Source organism: Anopheles maculipalpis, chromosome 2RL (genome assembly GCF_943734695.1).
Source record: "Anopheles maculipalpis chromosome 2RL, idAnoMacuDA_375_x, whole genome shotgun sequence".
In the NCBI taxonomy this organism is placed as follows: Eukaryota; Metazoa; Arthropoda; class Insecta; order Diptera; family Culicidae; genus Anopheles; species Anopheles maculipalpis.
Genome location: NC_064871.1, coordinates 31,584,171 through 31,611,364, shown reverse-complemented (window position 1 = coordinate 31,611,364; position 27,194 = coordinate 31,584,171). Strand labels below are relative to the sequence as shown.

At 43.8% G+C, this 27,194-nt stretch overlaps 1 protein-coding gene across 1 annotated transcript in view; it reads right to left on the bottom strand.

The window, feature by feature from the left end:
• LOC126556733 (uncharacterized) overlaps nt 1–27,194 on the bottom strand; it is a 119,557-nt gene that overhangs the window by 10,412 nt on the left and 81,951 nt on the right. The window contains exons 10-15 of the mRNA XM_050212201.1: nt 25,495–25,654; nt 19,711–19,941; nt 19,312–19,434; nt 16,778–17,522; nt 16,126–16,685; nt 14,866–14,991 (exon numbers count right to left, since the gene is read on the bottom strand). Coding sequence (XP_050068158.1) covers nt 14,866–14,991; nt 16,126–16,685; nt 16,778–17,522; nt 19,312–19,434; nt 19,711–19,941; nt 25,495–25,654 — 1,945 coding nt within the window. The remainder of the gene's footprint in view (nt 1–14,865; nt 14,992–16,125; nt 16,686–16,777; nt 17,523–19,311; nt 19,435–19,710; nt 19,942–25,494; nt 25,655–27,194) is intronic.

Here is a 27,194-nt window from a genome sequence, read left to right as displayed (position 1 = left end):
ATGGGCATATAAATGGGCATCGGAAGCAGAAGAAGACTACACGTCATAAACGGACGCTAAACGTGTGTGAAATAGCTGGCTGCCTTTTTGTGCGAACTTTCGTGGAATAAACACCTAAACGAGCCCCGACTCATCATTAATGAACAGATTAGCGACACGCTAATCTGTCCTGTAATCTGTAACAAGTCCTTCTTAAGTCACACATTCAATCCCAATCAATCGATTGGGTCTATAACAGCAAAGTTTCAATCAACCCGTAATAAAAACATAACTATGCTACTGTAAATACCATACTACTGTATATCTAAATTATTTATGAACCTGCTAGAAGACCAGATTCAAGTAGTTTTCTTTTACACCCTTTCTTTTTATGGGTTGTCTTGTGGTAGAGGCGACAGCGGCGTCGGTCTTTGCACCCCATCCTGAACGTTCTCTCGTAGTGAGGATTGACTCGTAATGAGGATTGACCTACGACATGGCGTCAATAACTCTATTCGATAGCCAGCGAGGAAAAAAAGCCATTAAGCCAAGAAAAAGTATCATTTGCTTTTACATTTATACACTTTAAGTACATACCTCAACTAATGTATGAATTGGAAACATTTGCTTGTTATGTTTTCAAAACCATGTAAAACAAAACTAAGATGAATATATCAATACAAATTCGATTTAAGCTATCCGAGACATCGTCCTATCCAGAGCTGATTCTAAAACTTCAAAACTGCCCTGCATTGCAATGCATCATCGCAACCCACACCTATAAACCTACGTTCGCATTGGGCGAAAAAAGCATTCGTTTGCTATCTTTACTGCCGCGGATTTCGCTCTTGCTTTTGTTATTCAAACCAAACAAAGAGCTAATCCTCGTATTCACGGAGAAGAAAATGCAGCAAACACACTGTAACGCTAGGTAAATATTGCCCAGGATAGTTAGCATTTATTGCATCCCATTGCAGGATATAGAGGAATAGAGAGCGAGAGAAAAGTGAATGCAAAGAAGCACCGTCACAAAACCGGGCTCTTGAAAGGATAATCAGGCACAGTGAGTGTGTGTGTGTGTGCGGTCAATGGCAAAACGGCATACTTAGATTCAGTTGAAAAGGGGTACAAAATTTCAATGAGCTGCGGAATAATCAACCGTTGAATGGGGGTGGGCATGCGGGTGGAAAATCGCTCACCGTTACCGGTAAACACCGGTGCACTCGAGGAAAGTTGGTCAGGCGAGTTTGGTGAGGCCAGTTGGGAGTGCAGGGAGTGAAGAAAAGAAAACAAAACACACACACACTCCCATTTTATGCACACATGAAATGGTGGAGCACATTGGGGGATATAAGAAGCACACACACCAAAAAAAATGTACACATTCAGCAGAATGGATAATGATGTTGGATATGCTGCTTTTATGCTCCCGTGGACACATGCGTTCAAGGATATCACCGCTTGTTGAGTAGGTTGGGCGGTGTATTGGCGATGAGTTGGGATGCTGACAACGGGAGGTAGCAAAAACGCACATGTGAACTGTACAGCAGGTCGATTCGCACGATGTTTCGTATGTCAGCAAGAAACCTTCGACCAGCGACGAACGCAAGGGCACCAAACTAAAACCCTCCCACCAGATCCACACACACACACTTGACACCGTGCTCCAAGCGAGGAGAATAAGGGCACCAGTATCAAAGAAAAAAAAAACTCCCACCTTCTCTGTCCGAACTGCTGTGTTGCTGTTGTTGTTACTGATGTGCTCCACTTCCACCAAAAAAACCGGCACACAAAACGTCGTCTCCGTCGTCGCATTGTTAGCGACACACACACAAACACACATGCACACATAAAGGGCAAGGAAGGCAGTGAAAATAAATGCGAAAAACTGTACTCAAGATGCAAAGACCTGAACACTGGTTCCCGTGCTCTCCAGTGCCTGAGCAACATCTGAGATGGGTCCCGTCTGTTTTCCCACCCCATCTCGTACCGAAACGTTTCCAAATGTTTACCATTGACCCATACGTACGGTCGGAAGCCGAGTTTTATTGATCCTCTCGTTTTTACGACACACACACACACACAACCCCTTTTTCACAGCCCCTATTGAGGAGGGTTGCCTCCGGGGAGATACAGGCTCCAGCGGGACCATTTTTCCAACCCGACAGTCCTGGTGAATCTATCGGCTGCGTATTCGATTGTGCTGACCGAGGCACATTTGCATATATGCAAAGTGTCGTTTTGCAGTACACGTGTTAAGAGTTTTCTTCGCACAGTTTTTCGCCCCAGTAGAACTTGTGCAGTGGGCGAGAAAAGATGGCGCTCGCCAAGACCTCCGGTACGGGTCATATTTCCTCGTTCGAATGGAACAGCGTCAGAGATTTCCATGGACCAACCCGGAGGTACTCAAGGGATGTGGCATTTGTTCCAGGCAAGGGTTTCTTGTTTCTCTCTCTCTCTCTCTCTCTCTCTCTCTATTTCTCTCCCACAAATCTGTGTGTGTGTGTGTGTGTGACTGTATTTATTGGTATGTGCAGTTCTACATTCCTTTTCATACGATTTGCTGGTCCTCCATTTTTTATCGACCGTAGGGATAGATTTGCGCGAGAGTATGTGTCTACGCGTGTGTGTGTGTGTGGACATTCGATTGTCCTTTTCCCAGGACTGCAGACTTGCCTTATCTGCCCGCCGTCAACGCAGGGGTCGGTCGGTTCATCATTGTAAGGGCAAACACCGGTTTCACTTCGAGAGGGTAAATAACCGAAAAGTTGGTTCAATCGATCGGTGAACGGGAATTGGACCATTTTTCCAATCGTTCGGTTTCGCTAAATAAACGATAAACGATTTGCGGAGAGCTTGCGAGTAAACCGGACGACGGAGGTTGGTTCCTTTCCCATCGTCGTTTTGTACCCTCTTGGCTCGTTTTTTTTTATTATTCAAGTTCTCAAATCGAGAGTTTTCTTGCACAAACACGGTACGCAACCGGGTTTGGGTTGTGGAAAATTGTTAAGGGAAACAGAAAGAAAATTTCTACAGTTTACTCTTTAGAAGCGCAAGGAAAAAAACTCGCGATGAGCAAGGGGTCCGTTTGCGGTGGGAGTTGGAGGGAGGCTGAAATGGTCGAAGAAAAGCGAAACCGGAAGAGGCAAAGATCAATGCTGCCTTCAGGAGACGGCAAGCGACGGTTTTGGTTTGGAAAGGGATTGTGGCGAGAGGGAGTGTTTTTTCCGGTTTATTAAAATAAATACGTTTTGGCCGGAACTATTGACGATTGGAGTAGTAGTTTAAGCGTTTTTAAAGTGTTTTCCATTTCCTATCGCAGCGAATCCATTGTGGGTAGTGTGTAGTTTGTGGTGTAAAGCGTTGTTTTTGTTGTTTCCCTTACATTTCACAGGGTTTTGAAAAGGCGTAGTGGTTAGTTTAGGGTTTATGGCAAATGGTAGCACGCAATGTTTTAAATTATTTTAAAAGAGAAGGATATACTCTAAAGCTAAGCAATATAAACTTTTTTAAAGGAACTTTGTTCCTTTGAAAATGTTATGATGTTTTTTTTACAAGAACCAGAAAAGCCAGAAAACGCTTTCCATTTTACGGATTGTGAATGGAAAAATTCTTGTTTAGCGCTTTTATTACATAATGTTGTTTTACATTGCAATTGTGCTTCCCGCATGGTGTTTTGTTTGAGGCTTTGAATAAGTAGTGAATTTGAATAAGTAAAATAACTTAAACTAAAGTGAAATAACTTAAACAATAAACTTTTGAATAAGTAGTAACTTTTGAATACTCCGGAGTAATCCAGAGTTATATCAGAAGTTTACTCCGGAGTCCGGAGTTTACTCCCGAGAAATCCGGAGTGAAAGACGGAGTAATCCGGAGTAATTATTCCGAAGTTTACTCCGCAGTAATCGGAGTAATTACTCCAATGTAGTACTTAAGCTCTGATATTAAGTCGTGATTCAGTCACAGAGTGCGCTTTTGTGTTACAGAACAAATACTTTAGTGTTACTTAATTTTGTGTTACAGCTGACTTCGAAAATAACCTGCAACTGATTCCGCAGTACACTGCGCAGTAGTAAGTCTTATTTTTTTCCGGAGTATACTACGGTATTTATGCATCGGAGTTGGAGTGGATTCATTAATCCACCATCTATCCATTAATCCGAATGTCTGGATGGGATTGGGACCACGGTCCTGCCGTTTGAAGATCGGCGCCGCTGTCGCCTATACCTCTAGGCCACCCTTATTAATGTAATATTTGCTTTCGTTTCAAAAATCTTTATCTAGAAATACTACTAGGCCATCCTAGCTGAATAAATAAAATCTTCCTTCTGGACTTGTATCTTTAACCGACATGGAAGAGGTTAAAAGATATTGTGGAATTCATAAAAAGGAACAATATTTCCTTTATTGAATTCGAAAAAAGAATATCCTAGCGTGTTATTTTAAACAGCCTATGAACAGCGCATTATTTTAAACAGCCAGCTAAGAAAGCCGATTCCTAAAATTGAAAAATCATTCACCTCAAGAAAGCGATAATGATAAAGTCGCCCCGACATTAGATGCAAACGAGGAAACCTTTCCTGCTGAAGAATGTGCTCTAACGTGATCCGTAACGAGTGCACAACGAGCGGCTACACGCCCAAGTGCCTATCATTTTGCATCACTCAACACCTCTTTAGTACCAAACCTTTTCGGAAAGGGGTTTTTTTCGTACGTACCACAAGGAAGCAACAGTCTGCAAGGAAGCGTACTGGATGGATGGCCCACCCGGAACATCGGAAGGCACCAGTCCGGGAGGCATTGATTGATAGTGAAGACTTCATCAATCGTCGAGAAACCGCAGACGCTTGGGCCAAAGTTAACGATTGTAACGACGAAAAGTTTTACCCAACAGTTTCAAGGTCAAGAGTAGGTCGGAGAAGAGCGGGTTGGGGCGTGATGGACGGGTAAAGTGAAACTACTTGGAATGGAGCATGGTACGCACGATCAAGCTGCTGTGACCTCCGAAGCCTTTACCGGAGACCTGATTGGTTGCCTTGGTCTGATGGATGAGCGGATGAAAGTGCTCTAGTGCTGTTCGTTTTCCAAGAATTGTACCGGACAAAAAAAAAACGAGAAAAAGCGCAATGGGGCTAGTAAATTATCATAAAAAAGCTCACCCCTCATGCAACGCCAACATCGATTCCTAAAGCCTCAAAAGAAGAGAGAACTCGGACAAAAAGAAAAAATGAAATGGATGCCCTTTGTATCGTTCGCCTTCGACGTGTGGTAGCGTTGTCCTATCTGCATTGCAATGTGAGGATGCTAGCGACCGAAGTAACCTGGTACCGAGGCAGAGCCCACCCGAGCCTGAATATATAGGGCTTTGGTGTTGGTTGGTTGGCCAGTAAATCGATCGCCATTAAAATTGATGATGATTATTTATCGTGTATGAAGAAAATCCATTTATTATAATGATACGGAAAATAAGGAAAAGCCTTCCCCATTGTGCATCGCATTTTCGTCGACAGAGGAAACAAAGTAGAGCAAGTAAAGAGAAAAAAAAGACGCGGAGCAATCTGACGATCCTAGGGTTTGCAGTGCGCGGCAGTGGAAAAGCGGTTCGTCATTTATCACAATTTTGCCACGGATTTTCTCGCCCATGACCGCAAAACGGTAACGCGGCTACAGTTTTCCAGCGCTCCAACGGGGGGAGAAAAAGGAATGTGTAAGTGTGCTTGTTTATAAGCTTGTGCAGGTGTGTGTGTGTGTGTGAGGTGATGAAAACGTTCCAATGGAAAACGAGCATCACGAACGAGTACGTACGGGAAGGTCGAAATCCCGGAACCGTTTGCCAGCCGATAAAGCGAGAACAATGCCTAACTTCAAGTGAAGATCGCGCGTAAGTTGCTGCCTTGTGCTTGGGCGCCCGTTTTTCTCCAATTTTCCGGCCCGTCTTTTTGTCGCACCCGCACCCTTCGCCCAGATTGCTACCGGTGATGATGCTGATGGGTTTCCGGTGTTGTTTACGATTGGAAGTGAAAATAAACAGGCCGAACGGTGAATGAACCGTGGTTCCAGCGTTTTGCATTCGTGTTACGCACCGACGGATTTACTGCCAGATCCAGCGGGAATGGTTACCCTGTTGTACCCGCTCTGTAGGTAGCCGTGAAAGTGTGGAGCTTCCTTTTTTTTGGTGCCATTTATTCACGAACTCCCTAGCGACGAATGACAGACCTCGTTGTACTGGCGGAAGAACGATTGCGATGAAACTGCTCATCCAGTTCGAACGGATACAACGGGACGGCCACTCATCGTCTCGGCAGTTGGGCGTTTTGGGGATGAATTCCACGGAGGGTGGTAAATTTATTTCCGTTTTGCCGCATTCAATTACCGAAGCGATACGTTAGCGATTTTCTTTTCCTTCGATGCGCGTCTGAAACCTTCACACAGCGAGAAGAGATTCTTGGGGCCTTGTCTGGGATCTGGGATGTTTTGTTGCGTGGTTTGCGTGCGCATTTCCGATTTCGCGCCTAAGCAATGGGGTGTATCCGGATGCTGCTTCAATCAAGTCCACCTCTCCACCCATTTCTATCCTCCCCGTCCCCATTCCCTCCTTTCTGCCATTCGGTGGAGGTGAAGAATGACACAGGCTAAAACCCACAGCCACATGAATAAGTAATGAACCGCGCGTCGAGGATTGCGAATGGATAAAGTTTTTATCCCAGTCGGCCAAAAGATCACTCACTGGGCTTGGTGGTACATGGAAAACGCACGGTCGAGGGTGGTACATTGAATAGCGAAGCTTTGCGCCATGCTCCACGACTTGCGGCTCAGATGATGCGTTGATGATCGTTTTTTTTTTTTTGCTGTTGCGCTCTTCCATCCGTGTGTCTCTAGCGCTGGGCTTCGGTTCCCTAAAGTGGCCTCCGCGTTTGGAATGCTACGGCGTGGTACGGTGCGACGCGACCAGACGGGGGGTCTATAAAATGTAAAACTTTTTAATTGCAATATGGGGACCCATTGCGAGATTGGCGGAAACCAATTCCAATTGCAATAAAACTTTAGCAGCTCGGGCGCTTTTTCCGTTTCGGGCGCTTCTGTTTCTTTGGCCGCGGTGTGGTTTTGCTGCGAGCGTTGTAGCAGAGCAGGCGGGTAGGCGAGCGAACAAGTGTGGTGGAGAGATAAGAGGTAAATAGATGGGTGGCAAGAGACGTAAAACGTTGACCCGGATGTGCATAAAAATTAACGCACTGATGGGTGACAACTTTGTTGCGTGAATCCGTCGCTTTTCTGAGCTTTTTCCTCGTGCTCTTACTATCGATTGGTGAGGAGTACGCGAGAGAAGGAGAATAGCTGGGGGATGTGATTATCAGTTTCGGCTAAGCAAGGTTTAGAAGTTGTACTTTTGTTTGTTCTTTTTTCCTATGTGAAATGCGCCACACAACAAAAGGCTGTAATGAAGAAGGACACGCACAGAGCAGACACGTGCCAGAAATAGAAGGATCGTTTAGATATGGGATTCTCGTTGCCCCATTGATTGGTGTTTGGTTCTGGGAAATATTCTTTAAAACGTTTTTACTCTTTATGTTGTTTAGTTAAATAAACGCTCAGCCAAATTTAAGGCATCATGGACACACATGGATTATCACATAAAAATGGTTGACCCGGTGGTGTAGGCGACAGCGGCGCCGGTCTTTAAACGACAGGAATGGGGTTTAAATTCCATTCGGACCGTCCCACCATGGTGAGGACTGACTGTTCAACTAAGCGGTATTGGCAAGTCTTCTTCTTCGCTTAACGACCTCTAAGGTCATGCTGGCCATCGAAATGGCTTTCTAGACTGCCGATACCACGTAGTTGGTCCTCACTACGGGGAGACGGTCTGGATAGGATTTGAACCCCGGTCCTGCTGTTTGAAGACCGGCGCCGCTGTCGCCTACACCACCGGGCCGTCCCGACTTACCAAATATTTGGCAAGTTTAATAAGCCGATTGATGGCTGGCGTGACCTATTAAAGGTCGTGAAGCCATGAAGAGAAGAGAGATCATAGAAAAATGCAATATTTGGATTGTTTGGATTAGGTCATAAAACAGAAATATATTAGTGGAAGATTATTTGGATTTTTTTGTCTGCGATAAATTTGATGAGCATCATTTTTATTTTAAGGAACGATAGTGTTAAATGTTTTACAAAAATTAAAATATTCTTTTTTTATATTAAACAAATGATTGCCTTGGGTCGTATGTTTGTATAGTATGTTAGACCTTTTTCTGCTTTTGCTTTGCTTTGCTTTGCTGCTATTTGTGTAAAATTAATTTCATTCACGATGAATGCGAGTTGATCCGTTGTTGTCGAGAAAGTTTAAATTAAAGTTTATTCCTACACTCATACATTCAAATCATCTGTCTCCATTGACAAAACAGCGTAGCTAATTTAATGTAAAGTGTGCTCAACTCGGATGAGATTGTGCATCTTCTATCCTGCATTGTTTAATCTATTCTTACGGTTGTTCTGTGGACTGATAAACCCTGTAAATAGGAACGCGCCTTCGACCTCTTTTCGTGCGATACGAATGAAATAAAATAATTTTCGTTGTAGACAATAAGAGCTATTAATGATTTTGTAACAAATTTCTCTCATACTTTTAAACTTTGCCATCAAAAATTCCACGCTCAAATGATCCTAAATTACATACTTTCCGTCAGCTTATGCAAACCAAAGCCCTGACGTCTCCTACTGCCAAACAAGGCTTCTTGATATATTTAAAGTCTTTTGCAAAATTTACGCAACTGCATTGATGGCGATGAGAAATAGTAGCATGCCAACACGTTTTTCCCTGACCATTTGTTGAGCAAATGGATACAGAGATCGATATAGGCAGTAGTGACGACGCGCTATACTTTTTCTTCCACGGCAGTCTGCGTGAAGGTGCCCAAGCCGCTACGCTACACTTCTTCAACCATTAGCGAAAGTGCTAGTTCCGAAAGCGAAAGACATCGGTTATAAATATCTTACTATTACCGACGGTAATCACCACCTATTTTGTTGCGGCACACGCTTCGACCCAATTTACCCGGTGTGTGAGTGTATGTGTGCAAGGGATCGTTTGTGCCCGTTCCCTGACCCGGATCACGCATCTCTCATACTCACACCTTTCCGTTGCGGTCGGTAATGTTGCGCGAAGTTGTCCAAACGAGACGAGGTGGGTCAGGATGAGATGATCGCACAATTCACATATCCGCGCCAAGTCGGGAAAAATTCATCTTCAGCGATAAAATAAATCACCTTGCCTTACCGGTGGGCGGCCGGGAGAGTGCACTTTCGATATAATGCTGCTTGGGTGTCCATTTTCATGTCCGCTTGCCTAAGCAAGCCTTTCCTGTGTAACAGTGTCTGTGTGTGTATTCACTGCAACCTCACACAGAACCGCGACGATTTGAGCCGCAACCGATGAAATAAAAATACAAAAAGAAACCAAAACACAAAAAAGGAGAATGTTGGGGCGCGAATATTTCCTCCGTACTATCATTTATCTTATAGCAAAACAGTTCATGAAAAATTTCAACCCACAGCTGCATTTGAAAATGTGCTCTCTTTCACAGTGGAAAAAAACCTCCCAGAAGCGCATTAGCGTTGCAGTACGGCGTTGCGTCAGTGAATGTTTGTGGTTCACACGCCGTCTGTAGGTAGCGGATTTGCAGCTGATATAAAAAGAGCCATAGAAGCAGGCAATATAATACTACCAAAAAAAATCCTATCCGTTCACTCCATTGGTGCATTTTGTGCTGAACGTGTGAGTGTTTGTGTTTTTTGCTTCTTCTTTTGTTGTCCATGCTTTCCGCCAGTTTGGTTACGCTTCGGGAGGCACAATGTTTGCCCATGTTGACCGGCTGCATACACATTCCGGTACGGGCAGACGTTGATTTAGCGTGCATTTGTGTGGCTTTGGCACGATGAGCCAGTGGCGGTTCGTGGTATATCCGATTTCGAAGCAACCATTTATTTTGCTCATATATTCCGCAAGCAACGAGGCAGTTTCTTTATTCGGGTGCTTCAGTTCTGCGAATGACTGAGGCACTCTAATCGGACCTGCTAGTGCGATCGCAAACGATTGATTGATTATTCATGAGCGAACGCAACGGAAGCGATACTGGCTAGATGGGTGGTTGAGTGAATTTGACCCATCAATGCCAGGTGGATTTGGTGGTTAGAAGTAGTTTGAATTAAATCCTTAAAACATGCATTGAGCAGCATCAAATGCTTTGGAGTGAAACTCCATTCATACATTATAGTGAGCGGCACATTGGTATTAGTCGTTCCTCGTGGTTGTTATCGTTCACTTAATTCTGGCTGACATTTCCAAAGCATCTCACAAAGCCCCCTTAAAAAAAAATACAAAAAATAACACAGACACACCATCACGGTCTATTCGACTTCGGTTAAGTGAACCGAAAAATATATATTTTACACACGAGATGGGAAGGCAAAACCTCGGACTTGTTACCGGTGGGCGACTGGTCCGGTCCTCACAATCATCATCGTCACCCCAAAATGATTTGGTTTGGATGAGCTGCGGGGAAACTTTTCATCTTTGACTCCATCTCTGCACCACCTCACACCAAACGTTCGTTACCCAGCTCAGCTAGAGCTTTGAAAGACCGTCGGTACCATTAGGCCAAAAATTGAACGGTCTGTTTATTCTGGCCCGGTAAATTCGACGGACGTTGGTTCGTTTGCCACTCTCTGCCATGTCACGACAGCCCTCACCGACATCATCTGCTACATCATCAGTTCGTGCCGTATCGATTTGTGGCAAAATGGAGGCCACCCCATCGTATCCTACAGCAGTGAGCGACTGGGCGCCTCCATCCACCCTGCCATACAGCAGTGAGCGACTGGGCGCCTCCATCCCCACAACAAAAAAAGTTCACCCATCATTATCTCATCGTCCCCGCGTCCTCGGTGTGCTGGCTGCTGTCGGCGAGATGCACTGAAGCGTATTTGTGTGATGACCACATCATCGAGGAAAATTTGTTTACATCGTTAGGAAAAGAGAGTGATAACTTTTCTCACCATCATCTCGATCATGGCGAGGGTGTGGATGGGTGTGCGAGGGTGTTGTTGGGCGCCTGTTGTTCGTTAGTAGCACGAACACGCTGTTTCCCCGTGCTCGAGCGATCAAGAATGGAATGGAATGGATAGAATAAAACACGTAGCCAATGGGCTAAAGTTGGACGTAAAATTAGGAAAACATTCTATTTGATGTGCTGAACGAGCAGCAAACCAACGAACGAGCTGTACCATCGAGCAGTGGCTGTAACGGGAAATCAAGAGCAGGACAGAAAGTAGGGGAGATGGTAACGCATAACGGACAACGACAAAACTTTTTCTGACGATCGTTACACCATCAAGGGAGGACAGCTGATGGAAATAAAATATATCACAAGAAACAAAAACAAAGCAGAGCACGTAGTATGAGAGGACAACGCAAAAAAAAACACACACACACAGTGAGAAGCTGGTAGTGAAGTGAAAAAGTTTTTCCACCTTCCTGTTTGCTGTAGCTTGTTGCTGTTTGCTGTTTTGAAAGCGGTGTTTTGCACCCTTCGGGGGGATACTGGTTGGGGCGGGTTGGAGGAGCGACGAATGACGAAACAAGCGAGGTATGAAACTCAGAATATAAAGCAGTAGAATCAAAATGCAAACAAGTTGTGTCTGTGTCTAGGCAAACTTAATTGTGAAGATAAATTAATTGTGCCAGCAAGCTTTGCTGCAAACTGTCGAACTGTTGGTTGAAAGGGGATTGCGTTGCAGGGATTTGAACAAATGGAAGGAAGAAAGAATGGGAAAACAACACACACAATCCCAACGCAGGTACGGTTTAATGAGATATTGTACAGGATTTTGGTTTTCATTTCGATGAATGTTAATAAAGTTGCGTTTATTGTTTGCTGTAGGGAAACTTGTTCTCATTAGTGAGACAATTTTGAAGTTTGTTGCTATGAAGCAATGGTTGAGTGAAGAGGGTGCAAAATGTATAATAAAAGAATGTTGATTGAGTTTAGTGTGCTTAAAAACTAATATTCTGCTGTTCGAACCTTTTCATTCTTTCCAAATAAGGAAAGTTGAGAAAATTGACAATTTTGGTGTAAAAGGATTTACAGTATGCTCTCTTAACTTTTTCTCTGGAATTCGGAAGCAAGTACATGTGTCAAATTGGACCTCATCAATAAATTATGCCCTTTCAAATCATCGTTGTAGCATCCAATAACACGTCCGTATATTTACAGTGAACAAATATGCAAACAAATGCTTTTTGTGTTCAGATTTTTGAGAATTAAGAACCATAAGGATGTTTTTTATGTTCTCACGAAGTGTTCTGTCGAGGGACATCGTTACAAACAAAATGAACACACTTTCGTCGACTTTACGCAATTATGTTGGAGAACAATAGATTCTATTCCAACTCAAACTTGACTGATTTCTAGACTTATTGGATAGGATCTGTACCGAAACAGTATCGTATGGACAGGGGAGCTAAAACATTACTATCGTGGACAACTTCAGTGCTCAAGTTTTTGAGCTGTAGGGAATAGTTCCTCTATTTCCTCGAAAATTTCCTTAAGGGACCAGCCTTATACCTTGGAAAATGGTTATAAGAACTAGTTAAAATTGGTGAACTTGGAGAAAAAACTATCTAAACGTGATCCACTGTGGAAATATCCTGCGTAAAGACTGGTTTCTGTCGCTTTTTATTGAATATTTAAGACCTGAGGTGTCATCATTAAATACTTCTGTGGTATTTATTAATTTGGATTACAGCGATTTCTTAAAACTCATGTAAATATTTGTCTTGCGTAGAGGCAAGGACAACGGGATTTATTCGATAAGATAATGGTCAAACGATAAGAAATTGATATGCAAAACCAGTGGTCGCGTGAGGTCTCGAACCTCTTATAAGGGGCCCGTCCTCCTCATGGTGGAGATCTCGTTACTATTAAGGTGGTCAATACTGGGGCTCCGTGTTAGTAATAAGGCCCTTAGTAGAAACCCATCCCCCCACTCACATTAAGCCGGAAGTACAAATCCGGATTTAGCCCCATGCAAACACTAATTTACGGAAGAGTGGCAGGTGAACTGATCTTTGAAGTCGTCGTGATTTTTGCATCAAGCTAAGACCGCCAAGTGGTTATAGGGCTTGATAAGTTAATTTGTTTGGTAAAAATACTTTTTTATGTTATTGAACAAATTAATTTTTTATCTATTCAGCTTTTTGTTACGATTTTCTATACACAATTCCATTGTTTGATTTTTAATCCAGTTTCAAAATGATCGCAGTCACAAAAGGTTCACAAGTCTGATTCTTTGAAAGGTTTCAAATGTTATGTTGTTAAAATGATAAGGCCTCACCATACATAGCCATGAGACAACCTTATGTTGCACTACAAAAAAGCGCCTGTTAATGCTACGATGAACATCTGCTGTGATAAAACACCCGAAAGCGCCTGAATGTAGGCAAACAGCGTTTTATCACGTTCAACCGTTCTGATCCCGGAAATCGGGCTTTGCTAGTGAACACAATTTTTTGCACGCCTTGTAGCATAAGCTTCTCTCACAGGGGAAAAAAAAAACAATAGACAACGTTAAAATAAAAATAAATGATGGCAATTTTTGAGCTTTTACACCTCACCCTGCCGTTTGCTCGTTTCGTTCGCTCGCAGACCAAACGTATGCCCAGCAAATGTGTCACCGTTGTGTCGTCCCGTTTAATGTGTTCCGGTTTTATTTTTTTACTCCTACTAACCGTGGTACACAGTGTGCTTTTTCCCTACTACGCGATGCGGCGGCGCTGCTAGTCTCGTGGGAAATCGTGAAAATACTTATCGAAGCTTCTGCACGGTCGTATGTGAGCATGGTGGTGCCGAGAGTTCTCGGGTAGTTACGTAGCAATAATCGGGCCGAACGAACCGAGATGCAGCGGAACAAGAGGAGGAGTTGGAAAAAGAAAACTGTCACTGGGAAAAGGTTTCTCAGTTTAAAAATGATGCTAATGATACTGCAGTAAAGTAACAGGAGAGGAAGCAACAGCAAGGAAAAAAAGCATCCCTTTCGCTAAAGAAGAACAACCCAAACAACCCACACACCCCACAGGGAATCGAGCGAATGAGAAGCGAAAGTCATGGTCCGGTTGTTCTTTCGGTGCGAATGTCCTACTCTGCCGGTCCCCTACGTTCTCGATTACGTCCGGTTTATCTTGCAACTGTTTATTAAATTTACGGAAAATTAGTTTTAATGTGAAAAGATTACCCCCATCGGAATATAGACGGTGTGTGCTTTTTTACTCGTGGGTGTTCCGTTTCTTTGGTGGTTCTTTGCGAGTTGCTTTGTTTTTGTCATGGGTTTCTTATACGCACCCTACAAAACACCCATTCAACTGTTGGAAGTGAAGCTCTTTGCTGTTAATATGATTTTGAAGAAATGGTTTGATAAGGTTAAATAGCTTCGTCTTGATCTGTCCTAAGGTAATCCAATACTAGCTACTAGCTGCACAGCAAATCAGTGAAATCGAAAAGGACGGAACGTAAACAGATTAGGGTAAAATCACACGCACACGCTGCTGCATCCTTCTTCGATAGCTGTTAATACACTTTAGAAAAAAAAAACATTTCTTTTTACAAGAAGCTCTCCCAAATGGTACTCGTGGCAATTGTTCTGAAAAGGTGAAAGTTTTCGCCGTTCGATCGCTTTCGGAAAATTTCGTACCCGTAACGTTCCCAAGTTAGCGGCACTCAATTTTTGTCCCCGGGTTTCGGTCCCGGGATCATGAAAATAGCAATGGAGGGTCGTTGTAAAAACAACAGTGAACTCAATCAAGATACTAGGGACGAAATGGGCACAACTTACCGGTCCTTTTTTCAGCTTCATTAATTGCTATATCCTCCAGGATCGTCGGCTCGGAACGACCTTTCTGATTCACGCTGTACGCTATCAGGTGTAGTGTGGGTGTGTAGGCTTCGCTGGGACTTAGTTCTGTGAAGTTGGTTTGATAAAAGAAAACGCACAGTGAGCGAAAGCGGGTGGGCAAAACACTCAGGGAAACAGAGATCAGAAAACAACGATTCAAAAGCGAGATAAAAGAGAATCGGTTGTCTTAAAAAAAGGATTCAGCTGAATGGGTTTACAAATTTCAGTGTATCGTTTTAAAGAACGAAAGAAAAAGAAAAATACATTCGCCTCAGTTTGTTGTAGATGGGTAGTAAAGGGGGAATTGAAGAACAAAAACGATGCTTCTTCACCGGAGCATAAAGCTCGGCACACTGATTGGGTAGGGAAATGGCTAGAAATAGGTTTATGACTATTTTTTTCCTGGTAGCCTAGATGACGGAACCATGGCTTGGTGACGTTTTTGAAGTCGTTTTTGGTCATTTAGAGCCTAGATTGTTTTGTATTGTTAATTTTGTGTTGGAATTGATTTCATTAAACAAGAGATAAAAATACTGCTAATTGTTACGCAGGAGCTTTTCTGATATTAATGTAGGACCAATAAGCTTATGTAAGCTTTTTGTTTGAAGAATATTTTTCAGAATTTTACGAGGAAGAAGTTTTTTCGTTGAAATCAAGTGCAGTGTCGTATTAAAATGATTTTTCATAACTAATATTCAAGTTTTGATAGAAAATGAAGAATAAACTTCATGTAGTGTTTTATTTTAGGATTTATTTTTACTTTTGGGACCTATCAATTTTTCGAGTAAGAGAATCAGCAACGAGTCATAAAAGAAGATATACTAAGCATCTTCGGGAAAAACACAAAAATCAGGTTTCCGATTCTGAACACTGTTCACCAGATGATGAGCTCAAGATTACAGGCAGAACAACAGCTCAAGATTAAATTCTACAGAACAATCTACATTAAATAATTGCAGTCAAAAAGTATTAATTGTTACTTTAAAAAGAAACAAAAAAAGACGAATTTTGGATACAACATTTGATTCACTTATGATCAAAATAACCAAATCAGCAAAATATTGCATCGTCGTCCTAAATACCAATTTGTTTCTGCAACAATCTCACTCTCACTATCTGTCACAGACAACGAGAAGGGCACAGAACAAAACGGCAGAATAGCGGCTCAAGCAATCACAAATCCATTCCATCCCAACTTACCAGTTAGGTCGATCCGGAAAAGCGGAACGTCGTTAAGGGCACTTGTGATGTTTAGGCGCAATTTGCGCGTCCGGGAATCGTACGCCTCGAGAAAAAAGTGCTGCGGCAGGCCACCGTCATACCCGGCGACACACTCGAGCTCCATCATCGTCGGTTGCAGCTCGTTCGCCCCAGCACCGGAAGCTGAGATGCCACCAACGCCACCACCGTCCGCGGGCGACGCGTAGTGATGCTGATGATGATTGCCTCCGTAGGAAGTGGGCCCGTGTCCGGTGGCGCCATTCACACCGGAAAATCCACCCCCGTAGGAGGAGAGGGACGCGGCGAACGGTGGGGACGAGGGGGCGAGCGTCGATTGGTGGCGTATCGTTTTCGATCTTAATTGCGATGCAATCGGTGGTGCGGATGCCACTGCTGCTGCTGCTGCATTGGCTGACGAGTGATAATTATTTCCACCTCGAGCCCGTTCGTCGCTGTGCTGCTGCAGATGCGAAAGCTGATTGCTACTGCTGATGGTGTTTTCGCTGGTTCGGCTGACGGCTGCCGATAGGCTGGCGTTGCTGAAAATTTCATCATCATCATCATCATCAAATAGAGCTCTATTTATTTCATTTTGTACATTTTCATTTAAACGGTGTCTGCTCGTACTTACCGTTGAATGCCGTTGGTGTATCGGCGCAGACGACTGGCGCGCTGTTGCTCGGTCGGATCGCTCCCGGTTGCGGAGGACGCCAGGACGGCTGCCGAGCTTCCCTCACCGAGCAGGACAGCCGTTGCCGTGTTTAGCAGGTTCGTTCGACTGTTTTGCTCTTCGCTCGTGCTAGAGCTGCCAACACGCCGCCGCAGCATATCCGTCGATTGGGACGGAAGCGGACGTGGTGGTAAAGGTGGAAGAGGAGGATGGGCAGAAAGTGGTGGTTCCTTTGATCCGGTTCCGGGACCACTCTCACCGCCGTCCTCACTGTCCGCGGTTAGACGGGCGATATCGGTGTCGCGGATCGAAGGCAAACCGCCGCCGGTGCGGTTACGCCGATCTCGACGGCTCGAAACCATCCCGGAAGCTTTCGCTGACGAGCGGACGGAGGAGGAGGAGGAGGAAGAGGAAGCAGGACCAGCGGAACCCCCGGGGAGGTTGGGATTTTTCTGATTAAATTTCACTGTAACATTCCGTCGGTCGGGTGGCACGTTCCGATCTTTAACGAATTGTGGCCCAATGTAATTAGTGTCCCGGTAGTGCTGACCTGGATGTCGGCCGGCTGGCTGGTTCGGTGGGTCGCCGTACGTGTACAAGTACGCGGATGCTGCTGACGCTGCGGAACCATTCTGTCCGTGCTGACCGGTGGACATCAGGGTCGAGTACGGACGCAGCGTACAGTTGCGCAGTGGTGCAGGTTTGGCTGGTATGAGGAAGAGAAAATCGTGAGTGAGGATGTTTCCTTTTTTGCCCACTTTTGTTTACACTGCCAGATGGGGGAGGGCTGTGCGGAGTCGTTCTTGTTTGTCGTTCATCTTTAGTCGCTTCGTCTTTCGGGGAAAACCGACCGTTTGGAGCGAAACGTTCACGCAGCGTACACGTTTGACGTCTGCAGTCAGCAGTATTGAGGGATTTTGAGAGCCGGCACGATTCTTCCCACCCATCGCTGGGAACGTGCACGGTTGGGAATTGGCTTTCCATTAGACGGTGGCGGTACTGTATTTCCTGCTCTTTTTCACCTCAAATGTCAATCAACGGTATCTTGTTATACTAATGAAGAAACGTGATGGAGACATTTCCGATATCGTCGTGTCCGGCTTTGCAGTGTTCGGTGAGTGGGCTTCAACATGCTCGTTAGAAAAATGTTTGACCGGAAAATGCGGTTGCCCTGAACGTTCGAAACAGCGTTTTAAAGGCGAAAACAAAAATGCTTCGGCTAGCTGTTTGAAGCGGAAGTACTAATATTATGATCGGTAACGTAGGTTGGATTAGATGTATCTTTAAATTTTTAAGGGTAAAGCTGAACATTATTATCATAATGTTTGTACTTGTGCTTTTGAGCAAATTATACTTTATTATTCGAAGAACTCATGTTCTAAAGAGAGTAGTTTAGTGGATATTTAAGGCATTCTTGTGGCCGAAGGGACGCCGAACTTGCACACAGGGGTAAAGGCTTTCGAATCTGGTCTGAATCGTTTCCTCAAAGCAAAGACTGACTATTTGGATTCATGATGAAGATAATCTACACCGGCACCGAACATCAAATGACAGAACTGGGATTTGAATCCCATTCGGATCGTTTCCACGTAATGAGTAACGTCTATCCAACTACTTGATGTCAATAAGTGTTGTAACACCTACTAGCGGCAGAAAGTGTACTTTGAGAGTAGAAGAATTTTCTATAAATTTAATATGTGGTTTCATTCTGTTCACAAATTAAATTAACTTTAAAAACAAATATTAATCAATAAACTGTTTAAACTAGTAGCCACTTGCATCACTTCACAGTTATTTAAAGAAGAAATAAGAAATAAGTCAATACATGTCAAATTATACAAATATTTGTCACAAACTCTGCAAAGGCGTGAAACTGATTGCCTTGAGCAATCGGTATTAATCATAGTCAATTCGCGTTTTGCTCTTTTTCCCTATAAATAGCAAAATATTAAATGTTATCACTATTGTTTTGATCTGGTGAATCAGTTTGTCTGACTCATAATTCAACCACATTTCATAAATTCATAATTTTAACCACATTTCTTGGTAAATTTATATCGATTATGATACACCGTGATACACATTGTGATACACCGAACAACGATATAATGAAAAACAAAAATGCTTTTACCTATAGAACTATAAAATTATATTCTGTAATCAATAACTATGGTTGTAAAGAAAAACTTTAATTTTACCAAAAGTACTGTCAAGGGTAACTTTTAAATAACCTTTGAAATAAAAACAAATCGTCAGACTGTTTTGATGCGCGCAATACCCTTAAAGAGGGCCATCGGAGTAATACTGTGTACGAGGATGTCTGCAAGGAAAAACACCATCCTTTGACAGGAAATATTTTACACTATTTTAAAGAAACCAATGACAGCAAGTTGTAGTCGATAATGCACATATGCAAACATAATAAAGCACATCTTGTTTCGATACGCCCTCATTGACAGCGTACAAACATAAAACAATGTCGAAAGTTAGCTTACCTGCAGGAACTACTTGAAACAGGCACGGTTCCACTTGCTTGCCGATCGAATTCTTCGCCCAGCATGCCAACGTACCGTACTCACGTTCACTTTTCGGCGTGTACAGCAGCTCGTAGATGGTTTCTGTGAAAATTGGGAAAATGCAAAAAAAAAAAAAAGCAAAAGGAAACAAACCATGAACTCTCGTGGCACATGTAAACTGCATAAAACTCGAGCGTGACTCGATAAAACTCGAATCCCAACAATCACTGTACACTACGACGCCCCGGGTTTTTGTACCATTCCCATTATAAAGAAACTCAATCAATGATCAACGACGGTGCGGTTGGGTAGTGTTGGGTATCAGTGAAAAAAAAGGGGGGGAAACACGAAAGATAGGACAACACTGACGTGCCTTACCTGAATTATCCTCATCGGCATCGTACCGGGATTGGGTGATGCCCTCGGAATGGAACTCCTGCAGCAGATTGAACTGACCGCTGGCCACCTCGAACCGTTCGCCACTGTTGGAAAAGTTCCAATCAAAGGACACGTCCAGCGGATCGGCCGCTACGTGACACGGTACCGGTACGGTTTCGTCCAGCGATGCACCGACGATCATGATACTGTTTGATATGCACACCGGTGCAACTGGTTCAGTGGTTGGGTGGGTACATGTGAAAAAAAAAAAACAAGCGTAACAAGAAAGAATGAAAGCTATGCAGCACTAAATGACTGCCACGCGGCCGGCGGAAGAAGATCAACAAAATGTTAGCCGAAATGTTTCACCACCAACAATGAGCAACAATGCAAAAAGGGGAGTTTTTGTTTAGGTTTTCCTGGTGTGCTGGGTCCTTGTGGGAAGCGCAAAATTTAATTTATTCATTTTTATTCATACATCACCAAGCGCCTTCCAATTCCGTCTCCCTGCGTTACCAATGGTATTATCTCGCTCTTTACTGAGCCACCGAGGAAGGATCGATACACCGGAGGCCTTGCAAATGTAATAGCAGTGAACGAGTCGAGTCTGTCTCCTTTGGGGTTGGTCTCGAGAATGCGACAAAAGTGCAACCTCCAGCTCCAGCAAACCTCGCACCGTGAAGCACTCATTGGTCGGAGCGAGCTTTACGACAACCCACAACCAGGAACGCCACAAAAGTTCCTGTCCTGGTAGAAGTTTCATCGAAAGACCGAGTGTCTGGGACGGAAGTTCTGGCTCGAAAGGGACTGAAGCACGCAACACGACGCAGTGTGTTAAAGTGAATTTTACGATTATGAATAACACCCTGGGGAGACACCGGGGCGAGAAGGCGAATATTCCCGGATCCACCACCGAAGGTTTTTGGGGTAGCGGGTTTCGGTGCTACCGTTTCGGTTGGAGCCTAACGCCATGACGTTGTGGCTGCTGTTTCAAGACAAACCGGAAACGAGAGCACACAACACAAACACCAAAAAAAAAAGGACAATCTACATAAAAACAACAGACAATGCGCATAGTGAACAGTACACGAACTCGAACTCTAGAAAACTGTTGCTAGAACTAACGTCTAAAAACGCAACGGTTCCGAGCATTCTCTTTTTTTAAACCAATGCATACCATTAGTTCCTCAGCGTTGGAATGTGTCCCGGTGAGTATGTGTGTGAGTGAACAAACAAGAAAAACTGGCATCTTTAAAATAGGCGACTTCGCTTAGTAAAATGTTGCGGTTTTGCTACCAGTGTGTGTTCCCGCGAGGAACTTTGAGGACGGTGAAACGCGTCCAGGAATCAGGAAGCAAGAATAGCAACTCTTCTCTGACAGTTCCATGTTCGCGCTATCCGCGGGGCCAACCTTCTCGAGGACTGTTTCGCCTCACCCAGTACGACAGTTGGTGTATGACAATAGGCTATGAGGTTGTGTTTTTTTTTTTCGGTGCAAGGAAGTGGAATTAAAATTTGCACCAATGTCCGCCATCCGGTTCGGGAGTCGTGGGGCTGGAAGCGACTGAACACCAAATGGGGCAATCTGGTGCGCGCAGGTTTTTGCGATCCGGATGTTTTACAATTAAATGTGAAATTCGCGTCGTGGTTAATATTTATGGTGGTTCGTGTTGTTAGCGCCCAAGCACCCGGGTTGTGTTGTGAAGGAAGCAAGCGCAGAAAACAAAAGCTCCAGGAAATACTGGAACTGAACCTGCCTGCTAATGGAGGGGGGTTTGGGTTTTCATTTTCTCCAAAGTCCTAGAGCATAACCGTGTGCGCCTCGTGTGAATCGTACCGAGTGGAGAAAATGATTTCTTTTCCCCTTTTTGCAGCCAGTTTTACGGTTGCATGTATCCGTGAGCTGCGGTAAGTGAATGAAATCACCGACACTAAAACATTATCAGTTTGGGGCTTGGGTGCGGCAGTGTAAATTGTCTTAAACATTTGATAAGAAAATTAGTGTGCATGGAATGCTGTCAAGATGTTTGCTTAGTTATGCTGGCTAATGACATATTTGCCAGAGAGAATGGATCAGGAGGAATGGGTAGAGATTAGAGTTGTTGATACAAAACTGATGCACATTGAATAGCGACCGCATCTCTCACAAACGTAGGAAAGATGCACCGTGAATACGTTGTAATTGTATCAAGCTATAGAATGAATCATGCTTAGCCATGTGTGTTGCGTTCGTGCCTGAACTTTGTCCCAAAGCTACTGCATAGTCAAGCAAACCCCCGCTGTCTTGTGCCCTCGATTACTAGGGCCAGCTAATTACTCTCCTTGGAGTTTGCACGAACCAAACTTTACGTACATGTGTGGTCACCCGAACTGTAAGGGAACTTATGGTTTACTTCCATTCTTGAACAACTCACTATTGCCATCGTTGGGTTAGCTGTATCGCTGTACCGGACCGTAGTGGCGAAGCCTAGCGAAGGAAGCGGCACAAGAGTTTCAACAAATGTTCAAACTTTTCTCTAACCTCTAGCGGGCGCTACGGCTACCGAAGGGAGTCGTGTGTCGGATGAACAAGTCACTTCGCTTCGTGATGTGACCCGAGAGTTCATAATCAACCCGAGCTGTGGGGTAACAGCAGCTGGGATGTTGGGTCGTACCTAATAACGTTACTGGTGTGTTCAAAGAACGATCTGGCTCGGTATTGTTACTGTTGTTGGTGGTGCTGTTTTTAATATAGTTATGATTGGTGGTACGCAAGGGAGTGTTCAGTGTCGTTATACGTTGTGCTCGTTGCGATTAGAAGTTGTTTCGGTTGATGCTGGTACAGTAAATATGTTACAAAAGAAGGGAAAGATAATGTTTCACGTTTACGTTAGGATAAGTTTTTGGTGACATGGTTTGTTATTTTGGTTTGAATTTTCACACCATATTTGTGTAATAGTTACACCTGATCAAGACTGATTTAGTGGGCTGCTGTATTAGTTCATAATGTAAATTTTGATATTCATTTGGCTTATGTAACACTTGAACAGGATCCATTATCCTTACTATTATGGACACCAATCTGTAACAGTGGATTGGATAAAAAAATCATTACGGTAGAGCTTGTATTAAGTGATAAGAATTAGATTGTACTCTTGTAAATAGAATGTCGATAGTAATAGATCAGTCAGTAGTTTTTTTTTGCTTAACCTTTTCTCATTTTTTTCTTTGGCATTGCAACCTATGGATATCTTGGCTTGTCTTGATTTTATTCGTATCCGATCCGATTCCGACATAACCAACAGCAGATCCCAAAATATGTTGAATCAGTTTTCTACATATTATAAATTGAATGTAGAATTTATTTAAAATTTCTATAACAATCAGTCTCAAGCTACTTTTGAGTTGGATATTCGTTAAATGGAAATCATCTACTTTTTTGTAAAAAAGGGATTGCTTTTTAATTTATCTCAATCTTTTTAAAAACCTCTCTGTTGTCCCAAAGCGCTAATACGGGCTCGGATATTTTTCGTATTCAGAATAGATGAGTGAGATGAAGAAGATTTTTGAGATTTTTTTATCCACGATATTTCCAATTTTCTTCTTGCGATGCGAACGTTTGCAGTGTTCCCTGAAGGGATTTATCCACATCCGTGTTACTATGTAATTATTTTGCACTGAATGTGCACCGCCAACGAATAAACCTGGCTTAACTAAAAGCTTGCAGTTGCAGTGAAGCACACTAAGACATATAGAGGTCTCCCACCCATATTATAGGGAGTGGAGTTATTAACAACAATTATGAACTGGTTGAAGGTTCTAGAATGAAAATAAATCAAATTAACTCATTCATACCTTTTGAAGAATTCTTACTATAACAAAAATAATAGTAATCCAGACTCAACTTTAGCATTATTATTGCGCTGTTGCATAGGGAAAACCTGCTTTTGCCGAAACTAACTGCAAGTCTCCGTTTATTTTTATTTTGCTTATCGAAGTTCCACTTTGTGTGCGCCAAAGTGCTTCCACCAATTGTCACATTTTGTATTCGCTCATCGTGTACAACAATTAGCAGAAAGGAAACAAAATAAAAAAGATGACAAGAAAAAAAGAATCAAACCCTGCAAAGTTTAAGTGTCCTAGTGTACGCCCGAGTTGACAAAACGTTCGAGTCGAGACGCTTTAAATAGTTAATTTTACGAGTTGTGCTTAGGGCAGAGCTACCGTACCCCAGAAGCTTGAAACTTGGACGACATGGCAGCAATAATTACTATTTCATTATTAAGTTTTATTGCACAGTCGCTACAGCCAAACTAACGCCGTTCGGCGGTTCAGACGAGAGCTGGTAGTGAAACAGAGATCCGTGTATTGTCAGCTCATTAATGGGAATGTTTTCACGCAGTTACAGCAACGACCGTAGCATTCGTGACGGCACACCAACGGCTCTCGGGTCCTCTAAGTTTGCCAAAACAACTACGGTGGGGTTTAATTTTTATGAAACGTCGAGGAGTGTTTGACGTTATCGTGAGTTGGCTTTGCGGAAAAATCAAAGCAAAACCCTTGCACGTGTGAAGTTGATAGCAGGCTACTGGGAAATGTGTATCCAGTTTGTAGCTTTTGCTCCATTCGTGGAAACGATATTAGTATCGCTTTTGCTGTTTCCTTACAATGGCACACGCTGGGGAAACCCTTGCCCGGGCTTATGATACTATCTTCTGTCACTATGAAGATTGAAATCATAGTACCGTAGTTCGTAGCCGAGAGACAACCCGTTTTTGCTATTTACTACTTCTGCTTTGATGTTATCCGCTCGCTCTTACGCTCGCCGGGCGTACGGGCGCACTGTTTCATCTACCATTTATCTGTATTGTGACAATATTTCACATCAATTTATGAATACGAGGAAAAGTTTTAAAGCACCGACGCACACACATACCTCCAGCTGGCGTCTGACAGCTGCCGCAAAGACGAGCGGTGGCCGGGAACGCTTTTGATCGGCCTTTTGATGTGTCAATGCAGCAATGGAGTGGCCTTTTAATTAGTATATTAAACCCGAACCGAAGCAAACCCCCGGCAATCAATGAAGCATCGAGCGCAGGGAAAGTTTGTAGCTTCGTGAGGAAGCTTTCTGCTTAACTGCTTTGGTAACAACCCCTCGCTGAAATGGTTCGTCTTGGTTTCGGTTCGGCTTTCTGCTTTGTGAAAATTTCGTACCTAAAGTTTTGCACATCGGATCCGGAAACCGGATCAAAAAGCTAAGCTCCTTCTCTCGCTCTCTTCCAAAGCCATGGATCGTTCGGCACCGTTTGCTTTTCTTTTCTGTGGGCAAGCGTGTGTGTGAAACAAGGCGAATGGCACGCTGTTGGCAATCCGAGGGAGGAATCCTTTCAGTGTAATGACGTCTTTCATTAGTCAAGAGTGTACTGGATGGCGATGATGATGATGATGATGGGAATAGGTTTGGTAGAAAATGCTCCATCCAAGAGACCCGCTTCTTGGGGAGATCAAGGCACCATCCCAGACGGCTTGGCAAGATAACAATGTGCTCGTTTTAATAGAAAGAGATATCGTGTTTTAATGTTACTTCCGACGCATTTTCGAACAAAAGCGCTTTGCTGCCAGGATGTCGTTTGAATATCGCATTATTTCTACGGCACATCAGTGGCGCTCATTAAGACGAACAATTGACAACGTGTGGCCTTTGTGTAGACGGTCTTCAAAGTGGCGCGTTTACGTTATGGCATGCAGTTTCAGTGTCATTGCCATTGTTGCAGTGTGATTCAGTGAAACGTGAAGTATACTTACAGTGTATCTTTAGGGCAACTGGATCGCTCTGTGTTTCACCGCGATCGTTGGCCGCCGCACAGGCGTAGCTGCCGGAGTGAAATCTTCCGACGCGCTGCAGTACTAGGGATCGCGTTGAGATGATAACACCGGAGGTAACGTTTTGCGTGACTGGCAGACCCTTGTTGTCGTGTGAAGTTGAAACCATAGAAGAGACAAAAATAAATTTAAAGAAAGGTTAGCGTGTGTGCGAGTTATTATAATTCAGCAAAAGTGTGTCGATATTCATTGGACAATGTTCTAGCAACTGTTTGAAAGAGAACCTAACTGATTTTTTTTATGTTATACAGAAGACCAGCCGCTTTTTAATCCTTTTAGAAAAAATACGAGTACATATTTAAACACCTCGGTACTCGGACCTGGACATGATGAGTAGCTGGGAATCAACAAAGCTGGGGAGCAGCTATGTTGATTGAATTCGCTGGACCTGGCACGTTAATCTGACATCGCTCTAAGCGTTAAACTAAGCTCAAACATCACGTTTCATTTAAGCTCCAACAGAACTACGGCACAAAAGGGATTTGAATTGTGCGAGCGTATTTTTTAAATATTTATTCTAGGCTCTATCATTTTCCTAACCACTTCTCCGAACGTTTCATAATTGAAGCGAATTGAAGGCAAAATTGTTTCTACCCTTTTGCCGATAAACGTTTTGATCATCCTAATCAACGTTCGCTCTCACCCGATTCCTACGAACGTGCCACGTGGCTGCGCAAACAGCCAACAAAATGAACGAAACAATTCCATCCGGCCAAAACTGACCTAAACCGGAAGTCCGCAAGTTCGTCTGGAGGCGGCTGTACTAGCAGCAGCAGCAGCAGCAGCAGTACGATGAGTAGCAGCAATAATGATAATCACGGCACACTGGCATAATCATAAGCTTCCGGCTGTGATGATTGAAGGGAAAGCTCTGGTGTCGACTCTGGTGGTGGGTAAGCTTCAGAAGAAACCATACCAAACACCTGCTCCTTCAGCAGACCTTTAAACCACTCTTGCCTTTCAACGCCTCCTACCTTTCCCCATCTGAGTGCTGGGCTTCCATTAGCCAAAAGCGAGCAGCGAACATTTATTTGCATATTTTAATGAATGAATGATGATTTTAATTTGTGAAATTGTGCTTTTGGTCGGCTTTACACGGCATCCGGCACCAACATCAAACGGAAAGTTGTACGAAGGATTAGGAAGAATGTTAGTGTCAGCAGTAGAACGCTGCCTCGGAACTTGGTTTCCATTCAACGGTATTCGGACGATGATCGGTACCTCGCAGTTGGTGCGAGCTGGTGTAGAAGGTACAAGGGCAACGGGATTTGTGGTTTCAGATTTGATCATGCTACCTACTCGTCTGAGGTTGGTTTGCACAACCACGTTGGACAAACCGTACAGCAAAAGGGCGTTAAGGAAGGACTACCCTACTTGTAAGGCGTAGTCAGCGACTGGCTGTCTCAGCTCCTTTACGACCACCACAGACCGGCGACCAGATTACGGCAATTGTTTGAGATATTTTATTTACGGACTACGCAGCCTTTATTCCGGCCGCCAGCGGGAGAGTTTTGTGTTCCACCTTGGTAATCGTGCCATGTCGATTTGTGTACGATTTTCGCACCCTTTCCTCTCGGGGCGGATATCGAGCGCTGGGCAGGCAGGCTAGCCGGTCGCCGAAC